General features: G+C 40.0%; 2 protein-coding genes across 3 annotated transcripts in view; both read right to left on the bottom strand.

Moving 5' to 3' along the window:
* Positions 1 to 4,820: 4,820 nt before the first annotated feature.
* zw10 (zw10 kinetochore protein) lies at positions 4,821 to 19,699 on the bottom strand. Of its 2 annotated transcripts, XM_056284900.1 has the most exons (16): positions 19,528 to 19,699; positions 16,435 to 16,569; positions 15,625 to 15,726; positions 14,370 to 14,447; positions 14,078 to 14,237; positions 13,104 to 13,256; positions 11,517 to 11,714; positions 11,067 to 11,203; positions 10,294 to 10,476; positions 9,760 to 9,995; positions 9,321 to 9,392; positions 9,017 to 9,186; positions 7,352 to 7,482; positions 6,491 to 6,622; positions 5,599 to 5,801; positions 4,821 to 5,191 (listed from the first exon to the last, which is right to left on the bottom strand). In XM_056284900.1, exons 1-16 carry the CDS (start codon positions 19,630 to 19,632, stop codon positions 5,071 to 5,073), a joined length of 2,316 nt encoding a protein of 771 aa, XP_056140875.1. In that variant the 5' UTR covers positions 19,633 to 19,699; the 3' UTR covers positions 4,821 to 5,070. The 2 variants fall into 2 exon arrangements, with proteins under 2 accessions (XP_056140875.1, XP_056140876.1); XM_056284901.1 differs by lacking the exon at positions 4,821 to 5,191 and having other exon boundaries at positions 5,605 to 5,801; positions 6,426 to 6,622.
* A 522-nt stretch (positions 19,700 to 20,221) lies between these two features.
* The window catches only part of usp28 (ubiquitin specific peptidase 28), a 30,926-nt gene continuing 28,255 nt past the window's right edge, over positions 20,222 to 22,892 (bottom strand). The window contains exons 25-26 of the mRNA XM_056284170.1: positions 22,634 to 22,832; positions 20,222 to 20,913 (exon numbers count right to left, since the gene is read on the bottom strand). Of these exons, the coding sequence (XP_056140145.1) occupies positions 20,738 to 20,913; positions 22,634 to 22,832 (375 nt within the window). The 3' untranslated portion in view covers positions 20,222 to 20,737. The remainder of the gene's footprint in view (positions 20,914 to 22,633; positions 22,833 to 22,892) is intronic.

Genomic DNA, 22,892 nt, shown 5'->3' with positions numbered 1-22,892 from the left:
GACGAGATTGAGCACCTCACATCATGGTGTACTGCCAACAACCTTGTCCTTAATGTGCAGAAGACAAAGGAGCTGATTGTGGACTTCAGGAGGTCTAGAAGCTGCAGCCACTCCCCCATACACATCAATGGGGTGGAAGTGGAGCGTGTTTCCAGCTTTAAATTCCTTGGAGTCCACATCAGCGAGGACCTTTCGTGGACATTAAACACCCAGGCCCTTGTGAAAAAGGCCCAACAACGCCTGCATTTCCTGAGGAGGCTGAGGAGCGCCCGTCTACCCCCCAAAATTCTCACCAACTTTTACCACTGAACCATAGAGAGCATCCTGACCATATGCATCTCAGTGTGGTATGGCAACTGCACCTCAGTAGACCAGAAAGCTCTGCAGCGGATCGTCAAGGCGGCCCAGCATATCACCGGTACCCAGCTCCCAGCCATAAAAGACATTTATCACAAACGCTGCCTTCAAAGGGGTCTGAGCATCAGCAGAGATCCCACCCACCCCAACCATGGACTGTTCTCCCCCCTGCGCTCTGGGAGGCGCTACAGGAGCCTCAGAGCCTGCACTACCAGGCTCAAAAACAGCTTCTTTCCACAAGCTGTTGCCCACCTGAACCTGGCTACCCACTGAATTTCTGTAGATATTTTTAAATATTTTGTACTCCAGCTCTTTTTTTAACTTATTTTTAGCTTTTGGTCTTTATGTGTGTATATCTTATACTGTGTTTGCTCATTTTTAACATGTGCCTGCACATTGTTTTTAATGACAATAAAATTGAATTGAATTGAATAATGAAATAGAATTGAAAGTGTAAGCCTGTACCAGATGTCAACAGGTACACAACACCCCTCCCCAAGCGTCAGTCTCACCTTGGGAATGGCCTAACAAACCATGGACATGCATTCACATAGACTATGCAGGTCCATTTCTGGGGGAGCTGTTCCTGATAGCAGTAGTTGCGCATTCGAAATGGTTTGAAGTTTGCCCTGTCCGAATAGCCACGTCAGCAGCAACAATTGAGCACCTAAGGGAGATGTTCAGCACTCATGGCCTTCCCCATACGGTCGTGTCAGACAATGCAGCAATTTTCATGAGTGCTGAGTTTAAGGGATTTTTGACGTCCAGTGGTGTAAGACACATAACATCTGCTCTGTACAAGCCTTTCCCAAATGGGTTAGTTAAAAGAGCTGTCCAAACAGTTAAGAAGGGCCTGAAGAAAACAGTGGGATCAGGAGGATCACTATAGATGTGCATATCAAAGTTCTTGGCGACATACAGATCAACACCACATGCAATAACAGGCAGGTCACCAGCAGAGATGTTATTCGGCCGTCCTGTCAGAACCAGGTTTGACCTGCTAAGACCGGATAGTCATGCTAAAGTATTCCAGAACCAAGAGTGCATGATCCGTAGAAAAACAGCACCAGACCAACCAGAACACTGGCATCAAGTGCAGAAGCGTGGGTAAGGGATTTCACAAGCCATAAGAAATGGCTACCCGTGGTGGTAATCACCAGCACAGGTCCTCTCTCCTACAGAGTGGAGGTGGAAGGCCAGGTGCTTAGATGTCTTGTGGACCACCTATTACTAAGAAGAGAGTCACAGACGCCACTCGCTCAGTGAAGACCAGCAGCAAAACCCAGAGGCTGACTGGGGCACTGAAAGCTATGGAGCCGAGCAGTCAACTCAGTCACTATACAGAGCCTGAGGACCAGGTACAACGACCACAAGCTGTCGGGGTGGTGATGGTGTGTGTGTGTGTGTGTGGGGGGGGGGGGTGAAGCTGGGCAGCCACCTCAGCTGCACGATACTGAGCCTGATGTTAGGGAGGAGGAAATAGCAAGCCTGTAGCTAGGGGGCTTGCACACAGCAAAAGGTCCACAATTTCAGGTGTTTTTTTAAGTCAATTTTTTTAAAGTGTGTCCCCTATTTAAATAACGATGTGCAATTCTAAACTAATCTAAAAAAAATAATCTTAACGACACTGAAGCCCTAACATTGTTAAAAGCGCCACTTTAGAGCATAGTTTCTTCTGAGTGGACTAGCTCTACTTCCTTCCTCAATCAAACGGAGCGTCAAGTCACGTATAGCTTTACTATAATGGAGCCAGCTAGCCGGCTGGTGATGGCTAAAGTAAACCATCCTGAAATCAATCTCAAAATGGGTCGAAAGGAGCAAGATGCTCGAAAGAGAAAGCAAGCTGCCATCCCACTTTCTCAAAACATTGGACAGATGTTCAGAAAAAAAGCCAAACAGGTTAAGTTTGTTAACTAGTTAGCTAGTTGGGATAGCTAAGGTATGCTGGCGTTAGCTAGCTAGCCATGAACGTTAGCTGTGAACATATTTTGGAGGGATGATTTTTGGTTACCCAGGGCTGCCAAGTCTCACCCTTTGGGAGTGAGAGTCACGCAATTATGCCTCTTCACACGCTCACACGCTCCACAATAATCAGCATTACTGAAAACCTTTCAGGTGTTCCTTAATGTGCGATATTCCTGAAGTAGTTATAAGAAATGATGCAATTTAAGTATTTAAATCGTATCACAGCTGGCTAAGAAGGCCATAGTATATTAAACTGCTGCAGATAGAACCCCATTCTGCTGATAACTGGAGATGATGATTGAGGGCAATATCTGGCAATTATATTAGGTTTTATTACACACTTTTAAATGTTCTTAATACTAAAGTGTCAAAACTGAATACAGTGGCGAACTCCCATCCATCATCTGAACCGCTTATCCTGCTCAGGGTCGTGAGGATGCTGATGACCCACTAAGGTTGGACTACCCCAGGGCTCAAACGGAGGACCTTCTTCCTATGAGGTGACCACGCTAACCACTCCACCACCATGCCGACATTGACGAACTCAAAAAAAAAAAAGCTCCACATGTTTTCGCCACATAACGAGACATGATTGAATTTGTTAAGTATAGAGGAATTGTAATACCTGCCCTTGCTTCAGGCCATATATCGAGAAATTTGCCAAGAAATTGAAAAAAATACAGTTTAATGGTCATGGTTTTCTTATACAGCTAGAAAGAACCCGAATTAATGTTTTAATTCACACTTCCTTCCAATGTTTTTATATCGGACTCATTTCATCGTCAAGTACAGTGGGGTTGTTTCTGACTATAAAGCTCAATGTACCTTGTCCACTCATTCATCAGTAACTTCCTTATGATGCCATTCTACTCAACAAACCAATTGTGCCTTGTTTAGATGAAAATAAATTTGTCCAACAGTTTAAGATATTACAATTGCATACCAATACACTTCAGGCCTCAACTGCATGTCCCATTTAACAAAATCTACTGATTAAAATATGGCCAAAAATTGCATGCTTCCCTGTTCAGCTTTATTCTGATTTAAGAAACTTGTTTCCAGTCAATATTGTAACGTGCATGGATAAGTAGACATGTTGGTCCTTGACTAACGAGTCGGACCCTTTAGTCGACTGGTTAACGTTGTCGCTTACGGGGTGGGAGACACGGGTTCGCGTCCCGGCTGTGGCGATTCCCGGGCTGCCCCCTGAATTCGTTACATTGTTGTCAGAAGTGGGCTGGTGCGACCGTGAAGTCATCGGAAGTGCATGAGGCGCGAGAGAGCTGATAAGAGCTGATATGCAGAAGCGCGGGGACGCGCGTCCCGAAGGAGGGGGGGTAGTGTAACGTGCATGGATAACTAGACACGTTGGTCCTTGACTAACGGGTCGGACACTTTAGTCGACTGGTTAACGTTGTCGCTTGCGGGGTGGGAGACACGGGTTCGCGTCCCGGCTGTGGCGGTTCCCGGGCTGCCCCCTGAAATTCGCTACAATATTAAGTACACTTCATTGCCTTCTCAATTTCAACAATCATATTTGAGGGTGAGCTAGGTCATGCAAGTACTCATGACTGCAGTAAATAACAATCTACAATATATTTTTTATACAAATTCTATCAATGAATGAAGACATTTGCCATGCTTTGTGGAATGTATTTCTTCAATGTACTATATAGATGGTCCAAGTAGGCCAGGAAAAGAAGAAGAAAAAAAAAAAAGGTCAACGCATAGGTGGCCATTTCCTGGTTACCCCAACATTAGCATAGCAACAAATAAAGCAAAACTGGTTGTCCTTTATGGAAATTATCAACATGTGGAATCTGACTGACCAATTTCCTGGAATGTTTATATGTATAATGGATAGCTTCTACAGTTCCAGTTTTAGTATTTTTAAGCTATACTGTAGTAATTCAAAATCAGAAATAATATAACATTTCAAATACTGGACCAAAAATGGCAATAAAATGTCAAGTTTATGTTCTGCATTTAGCCAGCCTATATACAAAGTGATTCAGTCATGAACCCATCATTAGCAATGTGTCATCTGCAATTTACTCATTTTCTTTTAGTAACGGAAATCAGACGGACCACTCTAGATGTTCCTGGAAAATGCAAGATTTTTTAGATTATTTGTGCACAAAAGGACAATTTGGCGGTACGGTGGTTAGCGCTGTTGCCTCACAGCAAGAAGGTTCTGGGTTTAAACCCTGGGGTTGTCCAACCTTGGGGGTTACCCCAGGTAGTCCTCTGTGTGGAGTTTGCATGTTCTCTCCATGTCTGCGGTGGGTTTTCTCCGGGTGCTCCGGTTTCCCCCGCCATCAAAAAGACATGCATGGCAACACGAACTGGAGTTGGTCCCCGGGTGCTACACGGCAGCTGCCCACTGCTCCTAGTTACACAGCTAGGATGGGTTAAATGCAGAGTGTAATTTCCCTAAGGGGATCAATAAAGTATCTCGAAAAAGGAAAAAAAGACAATTCAGTCTATTCAGAGAGGGTATAACATTTTATGGTTGTACAAGAACCCTCCCCTAGAACCAAAAAGAACCCCCAGCACGCAACATCACAGGTCAGTCTCTCAGAAGTCATCTGAAATTATTTTGAAGCTTCATAGGTTACCAAAAAGCCATTGCATTTATTGGTAATAACTGTGGATCTTGGCAAACATATAAACAAGCAGGATATCAATACAATTTTCCTCAGGAAAAAGTGCTAAAGCATAGTCTTGGGGGTTATTCTTCGCAAATGGCTATTTGATTTTAGTTAGAGCTATAGCTCGCCTCTCTGTGTTCTGAAACAAGGCTCGGATCAGACTCTTCATCTCTGAAATGGAGAACTCCAATGCCAAAGGACCTTTACCTTCCGCCCATCTGTAGACAGGAAGAGGAGACAGTTCAGCCAGACAATTAAATTCCAACCCTATTTTTTTGCTGTTCGTTTCCTTTTGTACATCTTGAATTAAAAGAAAAAAGATATGCAGATTTAGAGTAGAACAAATAAACAACATAGTTGAGCCAACTGGCTGATGGGCCGTCAGTATTCACAAAGTATGGTCAAAGGCTGACGCAGGAGAGGAAAAGGGGCTTTTGCCTTGATAGGTTACAAGCTTAATCAATATCGGTAGCTCAGCCTTTTTCTGTGTGTAAAAAAACAAAAACCAAAACATGTACACTAATGTTGAAAGGCATAAATGATGCTAATGAACAATCTCATTTTGTATAAGTAATATAAAACTGTGAACGATCACAAAGAGTCTGATAACAAATTTGTTTCTTACCTGTTGACTATCTCCTGCAGGTTGGCCCGCAGCACAATAACCAGTTCCTTGAAGGTTATCCACTTCTTAACATAGATGGGAACCTCTTCCTGGTATTTCTTATTCTTATTTTCCTCAGCCAGTGGGATAAAGACTAGGGGGCCTTCCTCAATGATGGTCTGGCACAGCGTGTGGAGGTGTTCCCCTTCTTCGGAGGAAATGTCCTGGAGATATTTAGAAGGAAGATAAAACCTATGATCAGGCACTATACATATACGTATATTCCATTCCATTATCCCAACCGCTTATCCTGCTCTCAGGGTCGTGGGGATGCTGGAGCCTAACCCAGCAGTCATTGGGCGGCAGGCGGGGAGACACCCTGGACAGGCCGCCAGACCATCACAGGGCCAACACACACACACATTCAAACCTAGGGACAATTTAGTACGGCCGATTCACCTGATCTACATGTCTTTGGACTGTGGAGGGAAACCAGAGCACCCGCAGGAAACCCACGCAGACACGGGGAGAACATGCAAACTCCACACAGAGGACAACCCGGAACGACCCCCAAGGTTGGACTACCCTGGGGCTCAAACCCAGGACCCTCTTGTTGTGAGACGACTGCGCTAACCACTGCGCCACGTGCCGCGTACACACACACACACACACATATATATATACACACACACACACACACATATATATATGTATGTATGTATAGATAGATAGTTTTTCCTCCGAAAACCACCAATGGTGTTGGTGAGAGCGCTCAACAAATAACAGCATTTCCTGGTTTACATACATACATTTTGAGAACCAAGAACTGACATGTCACCAACACATACTTTTGTTTTAAATTTTCGTATCGTTTACTCCAAAAGCTCATGTATAGAAGGATGTTTAGAAAGACCTCGAGCATCATTATTTTGGCGATGACTTCTGTTATGGCAGTGTTGAGAAGACTCCCCATGGCTTTGCAGTAAATGTTGACTGGCAAGACATCCTGCCACACTGTGCCCAGTTGTTTCAACTGATGGATGACCTGCAGTAAAACAATGAACAAACCACAAAAAAAAATGGATCAATTTAAATGAATGGATAAAGAATTAGTGAGACACAGGGTGGCCTCATATGGACGAGAGTGGTATTGCCTCAAAGTAAGTTTTCAATATTCAATGGCCCTTTCAAGAAAACATTTTCAAAAGGACAGTTGATTACATTTAAGAGCAGTCTGCTTATTTGTCTGATGATACAGAGCCTCCAATAATGTTATCCTGTGTGGAACAACAAGGTCAAAGATTTTTCTGAACTACTTTAGTAAGATTTCAACTAATATTTTAAAGTAAAATGGAATTAAAATGGAATTAAGGCCTTCAATTCAGAGTACAATCTTGGTAAATTAGATTACATCAAGGTAATTCCTACCAGTTTTAGGCTGAGGTTACTTTTCATTTTACAAAGTTTTTTTTTATATTCCTTCTTCCTAGATTGAGGCATTTGGAAATTTTAATTTAATCAGCAATAATCTTTTAGTCAAAATGGAAAATATATTTGCATCATCATCTCCAGACAACTAACAGGCGTAATCTTAGATTTTGGAGACAATATCGAAACTATTTGGAATTGGTAATAAAATTACTGTTGTTAGGCAATCATCAACCTTTGCAACTAATGCAAGCTGAAGTTGTACCAGAGAAGGTTTAAAACCAATAAATACAATCTTACATATTTCAAGCGGATGACACTTTATTTTCAAAAACTTTAGTCTCACCTGTCTTATGGCCTTGCTGGCAGCAGTGTAGTTGTCCTCATCATCCAGATTAGAGAAGTTGCGAGCAGTGGACAGTCTCTCAAGCAGCTCAGCTTTTTGGACATTTAGTTGTGTCAGGAAGCACTGGGCACCTATTAAACACACAGCTACAGTTCAACAGCAAGCCAGGCTTTTAAAATTATTAGTTAAGTCCTATGAACTGTTAGCATTCAGCAATTTCTGAAATTACTGTTTAGCCACCATAAACAAAATATGTTCTAATGCTGTCATTTAAGAACAATGGTACATTTATATCTTCTAACCCAGTGTTTCTCAACCGAGGGTCCGCGGACCCCTAGTGGTCCGTGGTGTAATTGCAAGGGGTCCATGAAAATACAATATCTTTAAAAAAAAAGATCCTAAGACATTTATAGAAATAGGATTATTTTACTCAAATGTGACTCAGACCTTTATCTACCTAAACTATAAAGGGTAACAGGACTTTTTTCTCTAATTACATCTGTTTCACAAGTGTAATTTATTGTATTTTAGTAAGAGATCTCGCTCCCGTTTGCATTGTTAAAAGTTACTGCATAAAAATTCTGTTGTTACATATATCTGAAAGTTACTGAATACATATTCTGTTTTGTTACATACGTATATCTGAAAGTTACTGCATAAGAATTCTGTTTTGTTAACTATATCTAAGTTACAACTGAAAGCTCTTATTTTTGCCCCAAAGAGTGAATAAATGCTATAATGCGATTTAAAATGCAGTTTCTACTGTTTCTATCAAATTGCAACTCCCCTCCCCCAAGATCAGGTAGAGGGGTCCTCAGGGTAGATCAAAAATACGCAGGGGGTCCAGGACCCCAAAAAGGTTGAGAACCACTGTTCTAACCAACATGCAATATGAGTTGTACAGCAGTAAAGTAGAGCTGGCTTACATTTGAGTCCTTTAATGCTTTTGTGTGATGATTTTTTGTTTGTACCTCTTTTTGTTTTGCTAATCACCAAAACCACATTTCTCAGTTCACTGTGATGCCAAGATAGATCACAGCCAAAAACAAACAACCTCATATGTTAATTGACTAAAATCCCCTTGAACATGGAACAGTTCGCAACTGAACAGTATCTTAAGTGGTTACTTCAGGTATCACAGGCACAACAAGTATTGATTTTGTACGGTCCCACGACTTGTGGCAATGATGTATCAACACAGTTATCAAGCAGTTTATTTTAATGTTATCTCTACTCTCTGGTTCTTGTTAATCATCTTTTTGACTTGTCTTAATATGCAATACAAGATAAGAGAATTGTACAACGTAACATATATTCTATCATGGCTGGAAGCCTATTAGGACAGCCACACTGTGACAAATGATTACGTTATAATTCCAGGTCTGGTGAATCTTAAGATCATCATAACCCATAGGTAAACTATGTAGGTCTACTGCTTTATGTCTCATTTTTCACTGTTTCACCCCTATTCTGCATTGCTATTCGGCCAGCTACTTTTCAGCATGCATGCAGCATCAAACTCAAGTCCAGTTTTCTTCTGAATGTCAAGGAACAGGTAAATAAATATGCGATTTAAGTTTTAATTCTTAGACAGCCCCAATCCTGTCAAAAAAAGAGGGTAAAAAAAACAAAACAAACAAAAACAAGGAACACTTCTTCCTTTACCTAACTTCCTGAAACAGGGCACCATGTCAACAAAGGTGGTGACACCCTCACTGAGGGGTTGGGGTAAGTGGGACCTGAAGTGGTGGCCCAAGGTGAGCAGGTGGTGGGCCAGGTACATGCAGTTGTTGTGCTGGATGGCTGCCAAGTGGGGAAATTTTAGTAAATTCTCCCTGGATAGTGGAGCAAAAACAGAGAAGGAGGTCAGGAGGGGCTTTTAACATAGAGGAAAACAATATTTAGTTGGACAAGAGGTAAATACTCTCAACTTTAAATGCTGATGATATATGTATGGTGAGATTCTCACTTGTGGTAAGTGGGTACAACGTCGTAGAAAAGCTGAAATATGTTTCTCACGGTGAAAAATAGTTGCACGGAACTGCAGGAAAAAAAACAAACATGCACAGCAAGACAAACATGAATTTGATTTTTCTATCAGTATAACATTACACATTATTTGATTGTGAAAATTCAAAGCACACTGAGGTCTTGAACAATCTGTGCTGGCATTTCTAAATTTGCAGGCGAGAAAATGCAGACCACTCTCAGTGGAAAACATTTCCCAGCGGACGTCAAAGTAAAAAAAACAACAAAAAAAAACAACAAAAAAACAAAAACAAAAAACATTTGTTTACAAGGGGGGAATATTAAGGAACATATGTTTCATATTTTTTAATTTGACAGGAGGTATTTATACAGCATTATTAGACCGTCAGTCATCATGGGTCGAGAAAAGTACAGCCTACCATTGTGTGGAACTTCCCACGGCCTCATACAGGGTGTTCAGTGCAAGCTCCATTAGCTGCTGGACAGACTCACTGATGCGACAACCTGGCAGACACATAGTCCTTGATGCCAGCTGCTTGTCGTTGTCCAGCCTCACCTCCTTCCTACACGGAGCATTGTTGGCCTCCAGTCTGCCTTTGTCTTCTGAACCCGGCACGGGCAGCTTAGGAAGTTGTAGCTTAGTGTCTTGTGTGATCTGATGGTAGAGGTTTATATATACAAGTTACTTTTCTCTAAACTGTTATAGAAAATGGATCAGTCTTGCATGTAAAATAAAGGCTGAGTACTCTGAATCTGTATTACCATGATATATTCTAATGATGCCATTTTCAGTGTTGTTTTTTTATGCCAAATCAAACTTAAGAATACACAAACATAGCAAACATAATTTCAGACAAATCCCAATCAATTCAAATTTCAAATTTAATTACAAATCCCAGTGCTAAATCAACCACCTGGGCACATGCAAGATAAACATGGCTGTAAACACATACTCGGACAGTGTTATGCATCTTGGAGGTCATGAGTTTGCGTGCTGCCACAATGACATCTTTGCACTTCTTGCTGGCAAAGTGGCAGTTGACATCCCTGGCATATTTGAGCAAGTCTGTGGAATCACTCTGCAGATAATGCATCTCCTTCAAGGACTTCTCAAACTCCTCTGTCTCCTTGATTACCTTCAAATGCAAAAGTCATTAATATGAAATAAACTGTAAATAGAGCTTGGTTCCTAAACCAGCAAAGATAAAATGAAAAAAAAGAAGAAAAAAAAGAAATATATATATATACATAATCCACTTTGCCACTTGTCAAAATCCTTTTCTAAAGCAATATTCTTGAGATCATGTACATGACATGTGATTATATATGTTTTCCTATACATTCTCCATGTGTAATCTATACATCCCAATTTTTTACATAATTTCCCATTAATAATGGGTGTTATAACACACTAAACTGGTGGTTAAACCTTAGTAGTTTCCAAAAAACCTCCAGCCATCTGAAGTTGCCAAGCACTAAGACTATGCTCCTGTCCTCCTGAACTACAATGACCATAATTCATTATCCCTATGTTAATTTTCCTTCAAGTTGCACAAATGGGCGGTGCTCAGATATGTACTGAATGCTGAGGTAAAGTTTGACATGTAGTCTAAGCGATATATTGAGGTAACCCACATTTCTACACATTCCCAATGCTGTACCCTCTCTTTAAACTATGCATAACATATCAACATGTAGTCATATGCAAACTGCGGTGAATCCATACTATGTTGTATTTCTCGAGCTGGTTGCTGTGTGTAGGAATGGAGTGGAGAAGGCACTCATGGATGATGCAATGAGACAGCTCCTCCCAAATCAAGTCTCCCAAGATGGCTGAGAGCAACTTCTCCCCCACGGGTACAGCTGAAAGACAAGAGATGCCAAAAACATTGTTGAAATACAAGACTTAGTATTGGACTTTGAAAAATTACATGACCGCACATTCAACTTTCCAGAAAATCTGAGAAACATAAATGACACTAATATAAAACAAAAAGCTGACAATACCAATACCGAAACTTGTGCTTTGTCAAGTATGACCAAGGCTCACATTAATTATTTGCCTGCACTTTCATAGTTTTCAGCCTCTACAAGGTCACATATCAACATATTCAAACATGAACATAAATAGGCTGAGTAAAAGAAAGCCACCTGGTGGCAGAAGGCTAAGGCGTACCTAGTAAATGTGAGTGTAGCGTTTTGAGTACCACCAGGAGCTTGGTGTAGACTTGTGTAGGACTGGAGTGCTCCTCTTGTTTTTCTTCCAAACACTGTAATGCCAGGATGGTACCCTCACCCTGCTGCTCTGCCACCCTCACCAACAAGGAGGGGTAGATGATAAGAGGCTTCAACATGTTCTTCAACAACACTTGACCTGAGGGGTGGGAGTAGGCAAGGAGTAGGGTTAAGATTTCAGGTGGAGGATGTCGGCTAATTGGCTGAATTTTTAATGACTGGCCATATTTATTATTTCCCCCCGAGATAGACCATCAGCTAATGCAATACATTTTTCTTTTATTAATAAGCAGAAATTCTAGATCCAAATTGTTTTATTCTAGGTCTTTGATGTAAGGGGTTGTTGAGAAATACTTAAGTGAAAGTGTTCATCAAATGTTTAACAAACAAATCAGTGACCAGTTTATTCGATTTGCCTTTTTTTAAATTTAATTTTATTGCGACTACTTGCCTTGTCTGCAGGGGCGACTGGAAGCTGCATCAATTACACTAATGGCTATACCTCACCTAGTGAAATATAATATGTACAGTCTGTATTGCCTTTGGACTATATAAATACATTATCCAGCCAAGGATCGGCATCATTTGGGAATGTCTGATACAGATACTGGTAACAGTGCCTTAAATTCAAGAACAATGTATTTTTGATTCTTAATGCAAGAGTTCTTAAGCGGGATCAGTGTGATAGAGTACAGGATGATAAGGACAGAGAGAGGACCAATTCAGTGATGACAGACCAGCAATTCGTTACAAGGACACATGAAAAATACAGACCAATGTCACTATCTCATTAAGTATAAAAATATCGCAGGAAATTAGCAAACATAACAATGCACAAGGGGGTTGAAGGACTATTAGCAAAATGGTAACATTAATTTTCTTTATAATGCACTACACAGCTAGTGAATTATCCTTCACTACTGCTTGGTAAATTAAATAATTCATTTGAAGATACAAATCTGAAGTTACATGCAAATAATAAATATGTTTGATTCTTTCCAGCACTGGTATATATAAGATAATGGCTAATCCACAAACATCTAAATCATGAACACTTTTGTAGTTGCTCACTTTTAATGGTTATCATCGGTTAAGGACTGTACAGGAAAGTTATGAATTGCATAGCATTTTATGTCTTCACTATAGCAGCCAAATGTAAGAGAATAAGACAAGCAGCGGCGAGTTTTAAAAAGTATTACTGTGACTGAGAAGCAGACATGGCAAAACAAGCTTGTAGACCTGTAATAACTTACTATAACATCACTAGCTGAATCTCAGGTTCAACCATGTTTTTTTTTTCTTGTTTGGCGGTAGCAAAGGTGCCGATACAACAGTACCGGGAACTCTTTCATTTTGGATCTCTTGGTTTTAGAGTGGTCAAACGCCAATGTAGTATCATAATAGGTTAATGAAACCAAAATGACGATCTTCAAAATTGTAGCTTTCAGTAGCTGAAAAAAGACATAAATGTGTGCATGCATTGTTATTGGTCAGAATGAGGAGGAACTGAATCAGTATTTTGTCTTACTGAAGAGTTTGATCTTGTGCTGAAGTTCTCCCTGGATGGCTAGAGCTTGGAGAATGCAGCAGAGCTGAGCAGGTGGGATATTCTCCCCATCCTTGCTACAACCAAGGGTTAGGCTGAGTTCTGTCTTCAGAAAGGACTTCAGACCTACTGGCTCTATTAGGAAGACATGCAACAATCATTACTTGTATGAGGATTTTTGCAGGACTCCAACAGTAGTTTTGAAAATAAAAGTGCCTAACCCATTACTATTCTTTGGCATATTGTGCCATTTTCGCAACCAATCCTTGTCAGAATCAGAAATAACATTATGATCTTTAGAGCAACCATTTTTTTTCAGTTCAATGACCATCTTCCAGGCCACAAATCTAAAAGAGAAAGCCCATAAAAGAACCATTTGACTGAAGCCAAATTGTCAGTTCAATTTAAGGAATAGCCAATAAAGGTAAAATTCAAAAACAGGCTTCAATTTAACCAATTTCTGGCTTTGATCAACTATCAGAACAACCATCAGAACAAAATATCAACACAAATCTGAACAAAGATTTTGAAAAGATCTCCTAAGTTTTGTTATGGCTAGAAGAGTTGTAAAATAAAAGGTAATTTCTGTAGCAACTGCATAAGACATCATGGCAAACTTAAGAGGTACTAGTGACAATGGCCAAGGGTAGGTGTGCCACACCTACACTTGTAATCAGTGTCTTTCTGTGTCCAAATGTTAAATGGTATAGTTGAAAAGCATATTTAATGCCTTTGCTCTTGCTTTGGCTAGTTGAAACTATCAGAAAACGTGTTATTAAAGTTATACCTGCAACACAGATACCTAGGTTGATTATCAGTTTGAAATTAAAGCAGCGACACATTGGAAAGCAAAAAAAAAAAAAATCCATAACCAGCCGACCTTTCACATTAACCTGACATGTATTCATAGTATACTAAACACAAAACCCCTCTCATTGATTTTAAAGGAGTCTCACCCTTAGAGGAAGGCAATTTCCAGACAACTAGTCGCTTCCATTCATCGCCCAGGTGGTAGATGAAGTTTTCCCTCTGTATTGTCAGCTCAGAGCTGAGGGCTCGCAGCAATGGCAGCTCTGAACTTTTCCACTCCTTAAGAGAATCCACACTGGCCTTTGCCTGATAAGACATTGGATCAAAAAGATTGATGGGCAGCCTCAGCCATCTTAGTTTATTAATTTTAATCCAATTAAAAACTACAGAGTACAGAAAACAAAACAAGGTTTTAGTTATGGTAGAAAGACTTATTACCCTTTCTAACTGTTTGGCTGTTTTGACATACTTCTTCTCCAGCAAGGCTTGTCCAAATTCCTCCATTGAATCTTGAAACTGAGACAACCACATATTTTATTTACAACCGCAAGTCATAATCATTACTGATGCAGAACACAATGTTTTGGCCAAAAAGACACCCCCCCCTCCATTAATTTATAAACATTTATAACTAGGGATGCCCCGATCAAGTTATTTTGCTGCTGATCCGATCCAACTTATTTAACAGAGTATCTGCCAAAATTGATTCCTGTTTCTATATTTTTTTCTACATCATACTGCAGCACATTGCAAACTGAGTACATTAGTTAGTAACAGTCCAATTCAGGTAAGATATGCTTAACATTCGAACAGCTCTGCATGAAGAAAATAGTGCCAAATATAAAGTGAACATGACAATAATATTAATAAACATACTATAATAATAACAATACTCATCATATTAAATCGCTTGTATGAATATAACACAGACCAAAAAGAAAGGACACACCAAAGACTAACATATGACCTCATTGTATTCCTTCAAATTAAATCATTTTAAATGTTTTATGTTAGGCATGTTGCAAGTGGCTAAGTCTGTTACTACTGCCTTGCCAAACATTGGCATTACAGTCATTATAGGTGGCCGTTGGGCTGCTTTCATTTACCAATTTAAATAAGTTCCACACTGTGGATGTTTTAGCCACTTGATGCTGTTGACTTTTTAAAATATGTGCCTCGCTGTTCAAGTAGTAGATAATATCAGTTTACAACACTTGGACAGAGTGCAATGGGGCATTTTCAACACTTATATGACAGCTGGTGTAGACTGAGAGCAAGGTAGTAAAATAAACAAAGCACTGAAAATAGAATGGGTTTGATATAGTTGATACCGATCAATTAAAACATCCCTGTTTATAACATTGTATGGACTCTCCATAAAAAGTAAAAATGAAAGGAAAGCAAGAAGGAGAGCAACGCAAATGCAAATCATGTTTGATGTCATATTTGGGCAGAAAAATATGAAAAAAAAAATCCATTATTAGTTATTGGTCCGAACTTTGGGCATTTTCCCCGTAACAGTTAATTGCCAGAAATGCTCGTATCAGCCAATACCAAAAAAGACCCAATTTTTAGAGCTTTATCACATTACTGAGCTTATTTGGTGTATCCACAATGAAAACTAGTTATTTACCCATTCCATGAAATGCAAAGTTTTTTTTAAATCAGTCATTTATGGACAAGTGTAATGTACCTCCTTTAGATGTCCAAGCATTGTTATAATTATGGTATTTTTCTCAAGCTGCTGCTTCAGCTTTGCATAATCGGCCACGGCAACATGGATATTTTGCTGCACCTGCATCCATGTGAAAACAAAAACTGTTATTTACCAACACAGAATCTGATGTAACTATTCAACTCATTGTAACATACAAATATGTATTTATTAAAATGTGGAAATTTAGGCACATAAATACCCCTCTTTCCTCCCAGTGAGACAATGGTAGCATTACAATCAACACTTTGCTGCCCATTACGCATAGTTCACAAATGAGACACAGCTTGCGCTCAACTGATCACTCACATAAACCAGCACATGTTCCTAGTTTCAAAAAGTGTTTAAAATATATTTTCCAGTCACAAATGGTGAATAAAATTTTTCAGATACTTGGTACAACTAGATAAATCACCACAAAATATTGCAACTGGAGCATTGTGGGTAGGTATCGCTCATAATACTGTCTACAGACATAGTGCTTAATGACTAGGAACTGGTTGTGTGCTCACTGTATTGAAGTATCGAAAACCAGTGATTTTGTTGGATGCTACATAAAATGTACTGACCAAATTTTAGAGGGGCCTTTTGTGTCTCCCCTTATATTTAAATTATAGGGTTCAAAAAGGCACTCAAATATTGTCTGTTGAACTGTTATTTTATAGGTGTTACAGATAGGTTGTATTGTAGTATTTTGTTCTGCTTATAAGATTTATCTTCAAGATTCTTATTTGTTACGTCTCATTATAGAAGTACAAGAGAATAAAATTCTTGTGTTTCTTATCTTACCTCTGTTTCAATATAATTTTTAAGGGCATTAATTTCCTTGGAGACCTCATCGATCTGTCCCATAAGCTTCTCAGAGCCTTGAAGACTTGGTAGGAACTCACTATACCTCTTGGTGATTACGTCACATATTTCTTCCTACAGGAAATGCATGCAGAAAACACAGATAGCCGTTGTGTATAACAATAATAATAATAATAATAAATCAATCTTACATAGTAGCCATTAAAGAGTCATTCAACAAACTAAATCTTACGGTAGTTGTGTCAAACTTTAATTATGTATCAGTTAGCTCAGCAGGTATTTTTTACATGCATTGGAACTGTGTCCAGAAGAACTGACTCAATTTTCTGGGATTAGAACTAACATTTGAATTATAATCCATAAACATGATGATTGTCTACTCAGTCTTCTGATGAGGTGAGCATTTGCAAATGTTTAATCTTTGATTAAAATTATGTAGCTGACAAAGCATTCCGCAACATGGGTGAGTTATGACATTTCACACAAAAATATTCAACTTAAACTCACCAATAGAAATCACGTAAAAGCCATAAACCTACACTTAACTAATCTCACACTCTGGTGGAGGTAGACAAAGCTGTTAGTGTGATGATCATGTATAGAATGATATAGAATCATGACATACTCATGTTTGATTTGCAAGGTGGGGATAAACATGTGTACTTCAGAACTGTGTTTTGTTTATGTATCATGAGTACCAGCAAATGCAAAATATTTGGTTCATGTGGAGAACCTTGAGAAGAGCCGCAAATGGTATGATATCTGCTGCAAGTCCAATTGTCTGATGTGTTAGGTTGCTGTGAACTTTGCCTGCCTTTCACAGTTCATATTCTTTCCATTGCCAGTGGTCTACGCTTATGGCATTATGGATAATCATATAACCCCTGTGCAGATGATTGTAGATTTCAAGCTTGCCAAACAAACAAACAATTTTCTGTTGGCATCCATGCCTTCCAGAGCAGAAGCGCTGGAAGGCATTTATACCCCTTTTCCACTACATATTACCGGCTCAACTCGACTCGCTTCCGTGTCGTTTTCCATGACCATACCTCCTCGACAGACCATGGTGTGGCTTTCCGGCTCTCAATTTTTTTTCAATTTCAAAATGTACTTTTAAGATAACTCCGCTTTGACCGCTTCAGTATTTAAAAAATGCCAGGTGATATCCCATGCACGCATTAATGACATAGTGACGCAGTTATGCGTTTATCTGACCAATCAGAGGTCTGCATTGATTTTGGTACTCGCTCCAGTTTTTTTGGAACCTCGACAAAGGTGGTACCAGAAAAGTGGTAATGGTTACCAAAATGCCAGTACTTTCCAGTAATGGAAAACGAAAAAAGAGTGAGTCAAGTCAAGTCGAGCTGGTACCATGTAGTGGAAAAGGGGCATTAGATCATAATTCAGAAATACCAACTTGGAAATATCCGAGTTCCAAGTATGATGGATTGCAGTATGAGAGTGCAACATGCCCAACCTTGCGACTAGGAACTCTGGCCGTTTTATTCTATTTCCCCCCACTAGGAAGTCAGAAAGCGAAAGCAGAATAAAATCTTCCCAATAACCTCATTGATGGACTGCATCCTAGTGCCAGAGGTGGGACTTTGAGAATGGGTGGGAATGCTGCGTTCCAGCTCCTATTCATAAAGGAGTCTTCTTTTTTCTCTTTTTATTATGAAAACATGCATAACAAATCTTTTTCTTTTTTTACACATTTACACAGATATATGCATAATTATTAGAACAACAAGAAAATGCAAGATACAAGACAGTCAACAAAGTTTAAAACACAGATAGACAAGACAGAAAATAGTGAGGTAACCGGTAGGCTCTAGCATGGCTTATAGCCTACAGGCCCCCCACCAAATCAAAGAAATCAATCATCAAATCATTATCCAAACCCCTTATCCTTACTCAAGGTCGCGGGGATGCTGGAGCCTATCCCAGCAGTCACTGGGCGGCAGGCGGGGAGACACCCTGGACAAGCCGCCAGTCCATCACAGGGCCGAAACACACACACACACACACACACACACACACACACACACACACAACTAGGGACAATTTAGTACGGCCGATTCACCTGATCTGCATGTCTTTGGACTTTTGTTTTTTGGACAAATCAAAGAAATCCAATTCAAAAACCACAGATCGACACGACAGTACAATAGTCCAGTAACCTACAGGGTTTTGCATGGCTTCTATCCACAGCCCCCCCCCCCCATTAAATCAAAGTAATAAAATATTAACACATAGACAGACAAGACAGAATCGTGAATATAAAGGAGTTACGGGATGGCCATTTAATTCGGAATTCCGAGTGTGAATCTTGGGAAAGATAACATACCTTGCACACAGTTAACGGCAGACAAAATTCCCTTTGCACATGTTTATTTGAAAACACTTGTAACTCGGGTCAAAACTTTTCTGTGGTTTTTTTTGGCAGCTATTCCAACACGTTTATAACTTTAACAGTTTATGTATTTTTTCGATGGACCTGGCCATTACTTCCACGCTAATGGCGTTGCAGACAGTCGCTAGCGCCTGTGCAGCTCCTTCCAGTACAAAAGCGTTGGAAATCGGGAATACTGACTGGGAAATAACAGAGTAAAACGGATTCAAGCGCTACTCAGCTGTCACGTCACGTCCGGCACGCTCCCAATGCCCCCCCCCCCAAAAAAACGCTAATGCGCAAAGCTAACCGCCGACAAAGTTTATTCAAAGTTTCAAACAAAGTCACGTGTTTAATTTCTCACACGTTGTGAATCATAAGAACATTTAACAGAATGTCTGCAAAGTGTGATTACACAGTCCACAGAAATTGTAAAATGTTAGCACGGCTAAAAGGCTAACCTTAGAATTAGTTTTAACTTGCCTAAATCCTGAATAATAAAAACACCCCTAACGATAAACAATTGATCTTTCCCCCCTTAAGTCAAGTCAATTTCATTTGGATAGCCCAATGTTAAAAACGAATCGTTTGGGGTTTGACAATATGTTCCACAAGCCCAACTTCATCATGCTAGCGAGTTAGCTTTGCTACATCTATGCTAGCGTTAGCTCACGTTTTACCTTGGTATCCTCCACTTTGCGCGACATCTTGCTTATTTTACTGGAGAGGTCTTCTTTCTCGAGCTTCCCCGAGCTGGCGAGCACTTCAGTCACAAAGGACGCCATGCTCCAGCTAACTGTTCAGCACAAATAACAACTTTAGCTTGAGTGGTTAAACTGGACCAAACCCAGGTCGGAACTTCAACTTGTTATCAGGAGCCGCGAGGAAACCTGATTGGTTCCCATTTCCAATTGCTGCAATTGGTTATCAAATTGAGCCGTCCCCAGTTTCTAGTGCTGTGATTGGTTGTCATATTGAGTCGCCACAGTTCCTAGTGCCGTTATTTGGTTGTTAGTGCTGTGATTGGTTGTCTGTGTCTGTGGCTCTGCCCCAGCCACGCAGACACAGGGTCCGTCACAAACCGCTGTGTTCTTCCAGTCTGTATTGGTATTGCTTGTACTGGTGTTATTTATAAATACAATTTGTTAATTAAAAAAAAATCAACAATATTTGATTTGACAGACGATTTTCAAGAGCATCACTGTGATTATAACAACCAAGGGAATTTTAATAAACTCCACTCTAGTTAGTCTTGGCTAGACAGACACACAGATAGATAGAAATGGCATTTTGTAGTGTTTTCTGGACAAAAGTGGCAGAAACAACAGATGTGTGAGGAGACAAGATACTAATAAGTAGATGTACAAATGGATATACAGGAAGGAAGTTCAAAAGCTTTATTGAATGTGATCACATACTGTAAATGAAAAAGCAGTGAAAAGCAGAAAATACAGTACTTTTTCGCAGCTAGAAATATCTGTAGCCATATTGTCCAACAGGTTGGACTTTGTTCACTGCAAATCCTGGTTTGTAGCATTAATTTATTCATACTATTTGCAGCTATGATACCACATGCTCTCCTCTTGCATTCATCCCACATACCTCAATGTTTACATAACATCATGTTAAAATTTTTATTTTTATTCACAATAGTTTTGGCCCACAGAAATGCCTCCTATTGCGATATGCTTCCAAGCTTTACCTAGAAATAGGATTTCTCTGTTCTTGTTGAGCACATTAAAAAGTAATTAAAAAACAACGTATAAAAAAACTATTAGACACTATCCATTGATGTGCTTCACAAATCTTGTTGTAACCCCTGTACAAGGGCAATAGAGGAGTTTGTTGGCCATTCAGCTACTGAGTGACCTTATTCCTCTGCCCAGGACCTTATTTAACACTGACAACAGAAGTGTTGTGTATGGACTCCATGACAGCAGCCAAGCGACTACACAAGTCATGGGAGAAGTTTAGGTGCACCTTAGGCGGGTCCTTCAACACCACCATCTCAGCGGAACAGTCCAAGACCCTGGGCAGGAATTCACCCAGCTTCACATGCAAGGAGTCTGTAGAAAAATGAGTGATTAAAAAAAAAGTAACTTGTTTATTTTGGTTATGTTTAGATGCAAAATTATATAAAATAGAAACAAAGTAATCAAAACAGCAACAAAAATGATGGAAGATCTGGAAATGATTTAGAAATGTAGCACAGACAAAACAAGATGGTGAAAACAGGAGACAGATTTCAAATGAAACCTTAATCAGAAAATCAAATTACTTTACCATTTTATTAAATATAATATATTCTTTGTGCTTGTGTTTTATGGCATACTATACATATATGCTAGTTTAAAAACCCTTAAGAAAAAAGTTATACAAAACATTTAATTCATCACACTTCAGTACAACAGTAAAAAGCATATATACAGGGATTTTGTTTTGACTGTATGAGCAACCTCCAAACTGTGGCAGTAGTCACCAGGAATAATTATCTACTACTACTACTATTACTTTCAGCTGCTCCCGTTAGGGGTCACCACAGTGGATCATCTGTTTCCATCTCTTCCTGTCCTCTGTACCTTCCTCTGTCATGCCAGCCACCTCCATGTTCTGTCTCACCACATCCATAAACCTCCTCTTTGGCCTTCCTCTTTTCTTCTTCCCTGGCAGCTCCATATTCAGCATCCTTCTCCCAATATACCCATCATCTCTCCTCCACACATGTCTAAGCCATCTCAATCTTGCCTCTCTTGCTTTGTCTCCAAACCGTCCAACCTGAGCTGTCCCTCTAATATAATCTTTCCTAATCCTGTCCTCCTTCGTCACACCCAATGAAAATCTTAGCATCTTCAACTCTGCCACCTCCAGCTCCGCCCCCTGTCTTTTTGTCAGTGCCACCATCTCCAAACCATATAACATAGCTGGTCTCACTACCATCTTGTAAACCTTCCCTTTAACTCTTGCTGGCACCCTTCTGTCGCAAATCACTCCTGACACTCTTCTCCACCCACTCCACCCTGCCTGCACTCTCTTCTTCACCAGGAATAATTATTAATCTAATAATCTTAGATAACATCTCTGTAAAATATGGATGTGACAGGCAGGGTGTGGTTTGGGTACTGAGCTGGATGGAGGCAGGGAGAAACGGAGTGGCTCATTTGAGCAATGGGGAAAATCTGTCACTGACTTCTCTGGGTATATACATGTATGAGTGTATGTATGACCAGACACGCTTAGTCATGTGAGGACAAGCGGACATGCTAGTCTGTGTGTGAGTAAGGAGGGGGAATGGTTGTTCTGTTATTTACCAGACCCTACGAGGGGATATTTCCATGACTGTGATATACTCCTTAAAAGGGAAAAGTTTAGTACAGGGCTAATTGATAAACTACTGGTTTGTGTAATATAAATCCTGCACAGTCCATCAAAAAACACATGTCTTTCCTTCTGAGTGCCTGGACCATGTTACAATTGCGAAATGCAAATACAAAAAGAATGACTGTTAAAGATGATGGAAAAAGCATATTTCCATTTGGTAATATGCACTATAAACTTACTAAATGATGCTGCGGTGATTCAAGAAATCTTAAAAACACAGACAACACACCAATTTAATTATTTATCATGGTGCAAATGTTTCAGGCAGATGCCCTTCCACAGCCCCCAAATAGCAACTGTCCGTGCTTTAAAAAAAAAAAAATTTTTTTAATATCTACTTTGAGGATCCAGCACCTAGACAAGAAAAATACACTTCTTGTTCATTCTTTATGACTCGAGAAATCTCACCATCCATATCTCTGCCCAGGCAGGAGCACCAATGGCTGCGGATGTGCTCCATGACATCACGGTCTTCCTGGGATAAGCCCGTGTCACGGCTCATTAGGTGCAGGCAGGGGATGACTATGTCATTCATGATGGCTACGGCCTCCTCCACCTCACTCTCATCACCGCTGCAAAACAGCTGTGATGCGCTCTCATTCAGTCCCTGATTGGTGGGGGAAGGTAGGTCAGTTCACTGGTTTGGACAAGTGCTCCTGTGCTTAAG

The sequence above is a fragment of the Lampris incognitus genome, chromosome 8 (assembly GCF_029633865.1).
Source record: "Lampris incognitus isolate fLamInc1 chromosome 8, fLamInc1.hap2, whole genome shotgun sequence".
Lineage (NCBI taxonomy): Eukaryota > Metazoa > Chordata > Actinopteri > Lampriformes > Lampridae > Lampris > Lampris incognitus.
The sequence above is the reverse complement of the archived record's forward strand: the minus strand, read 5'-3'. Positions and strand labels throughout refer to the sequence as shown.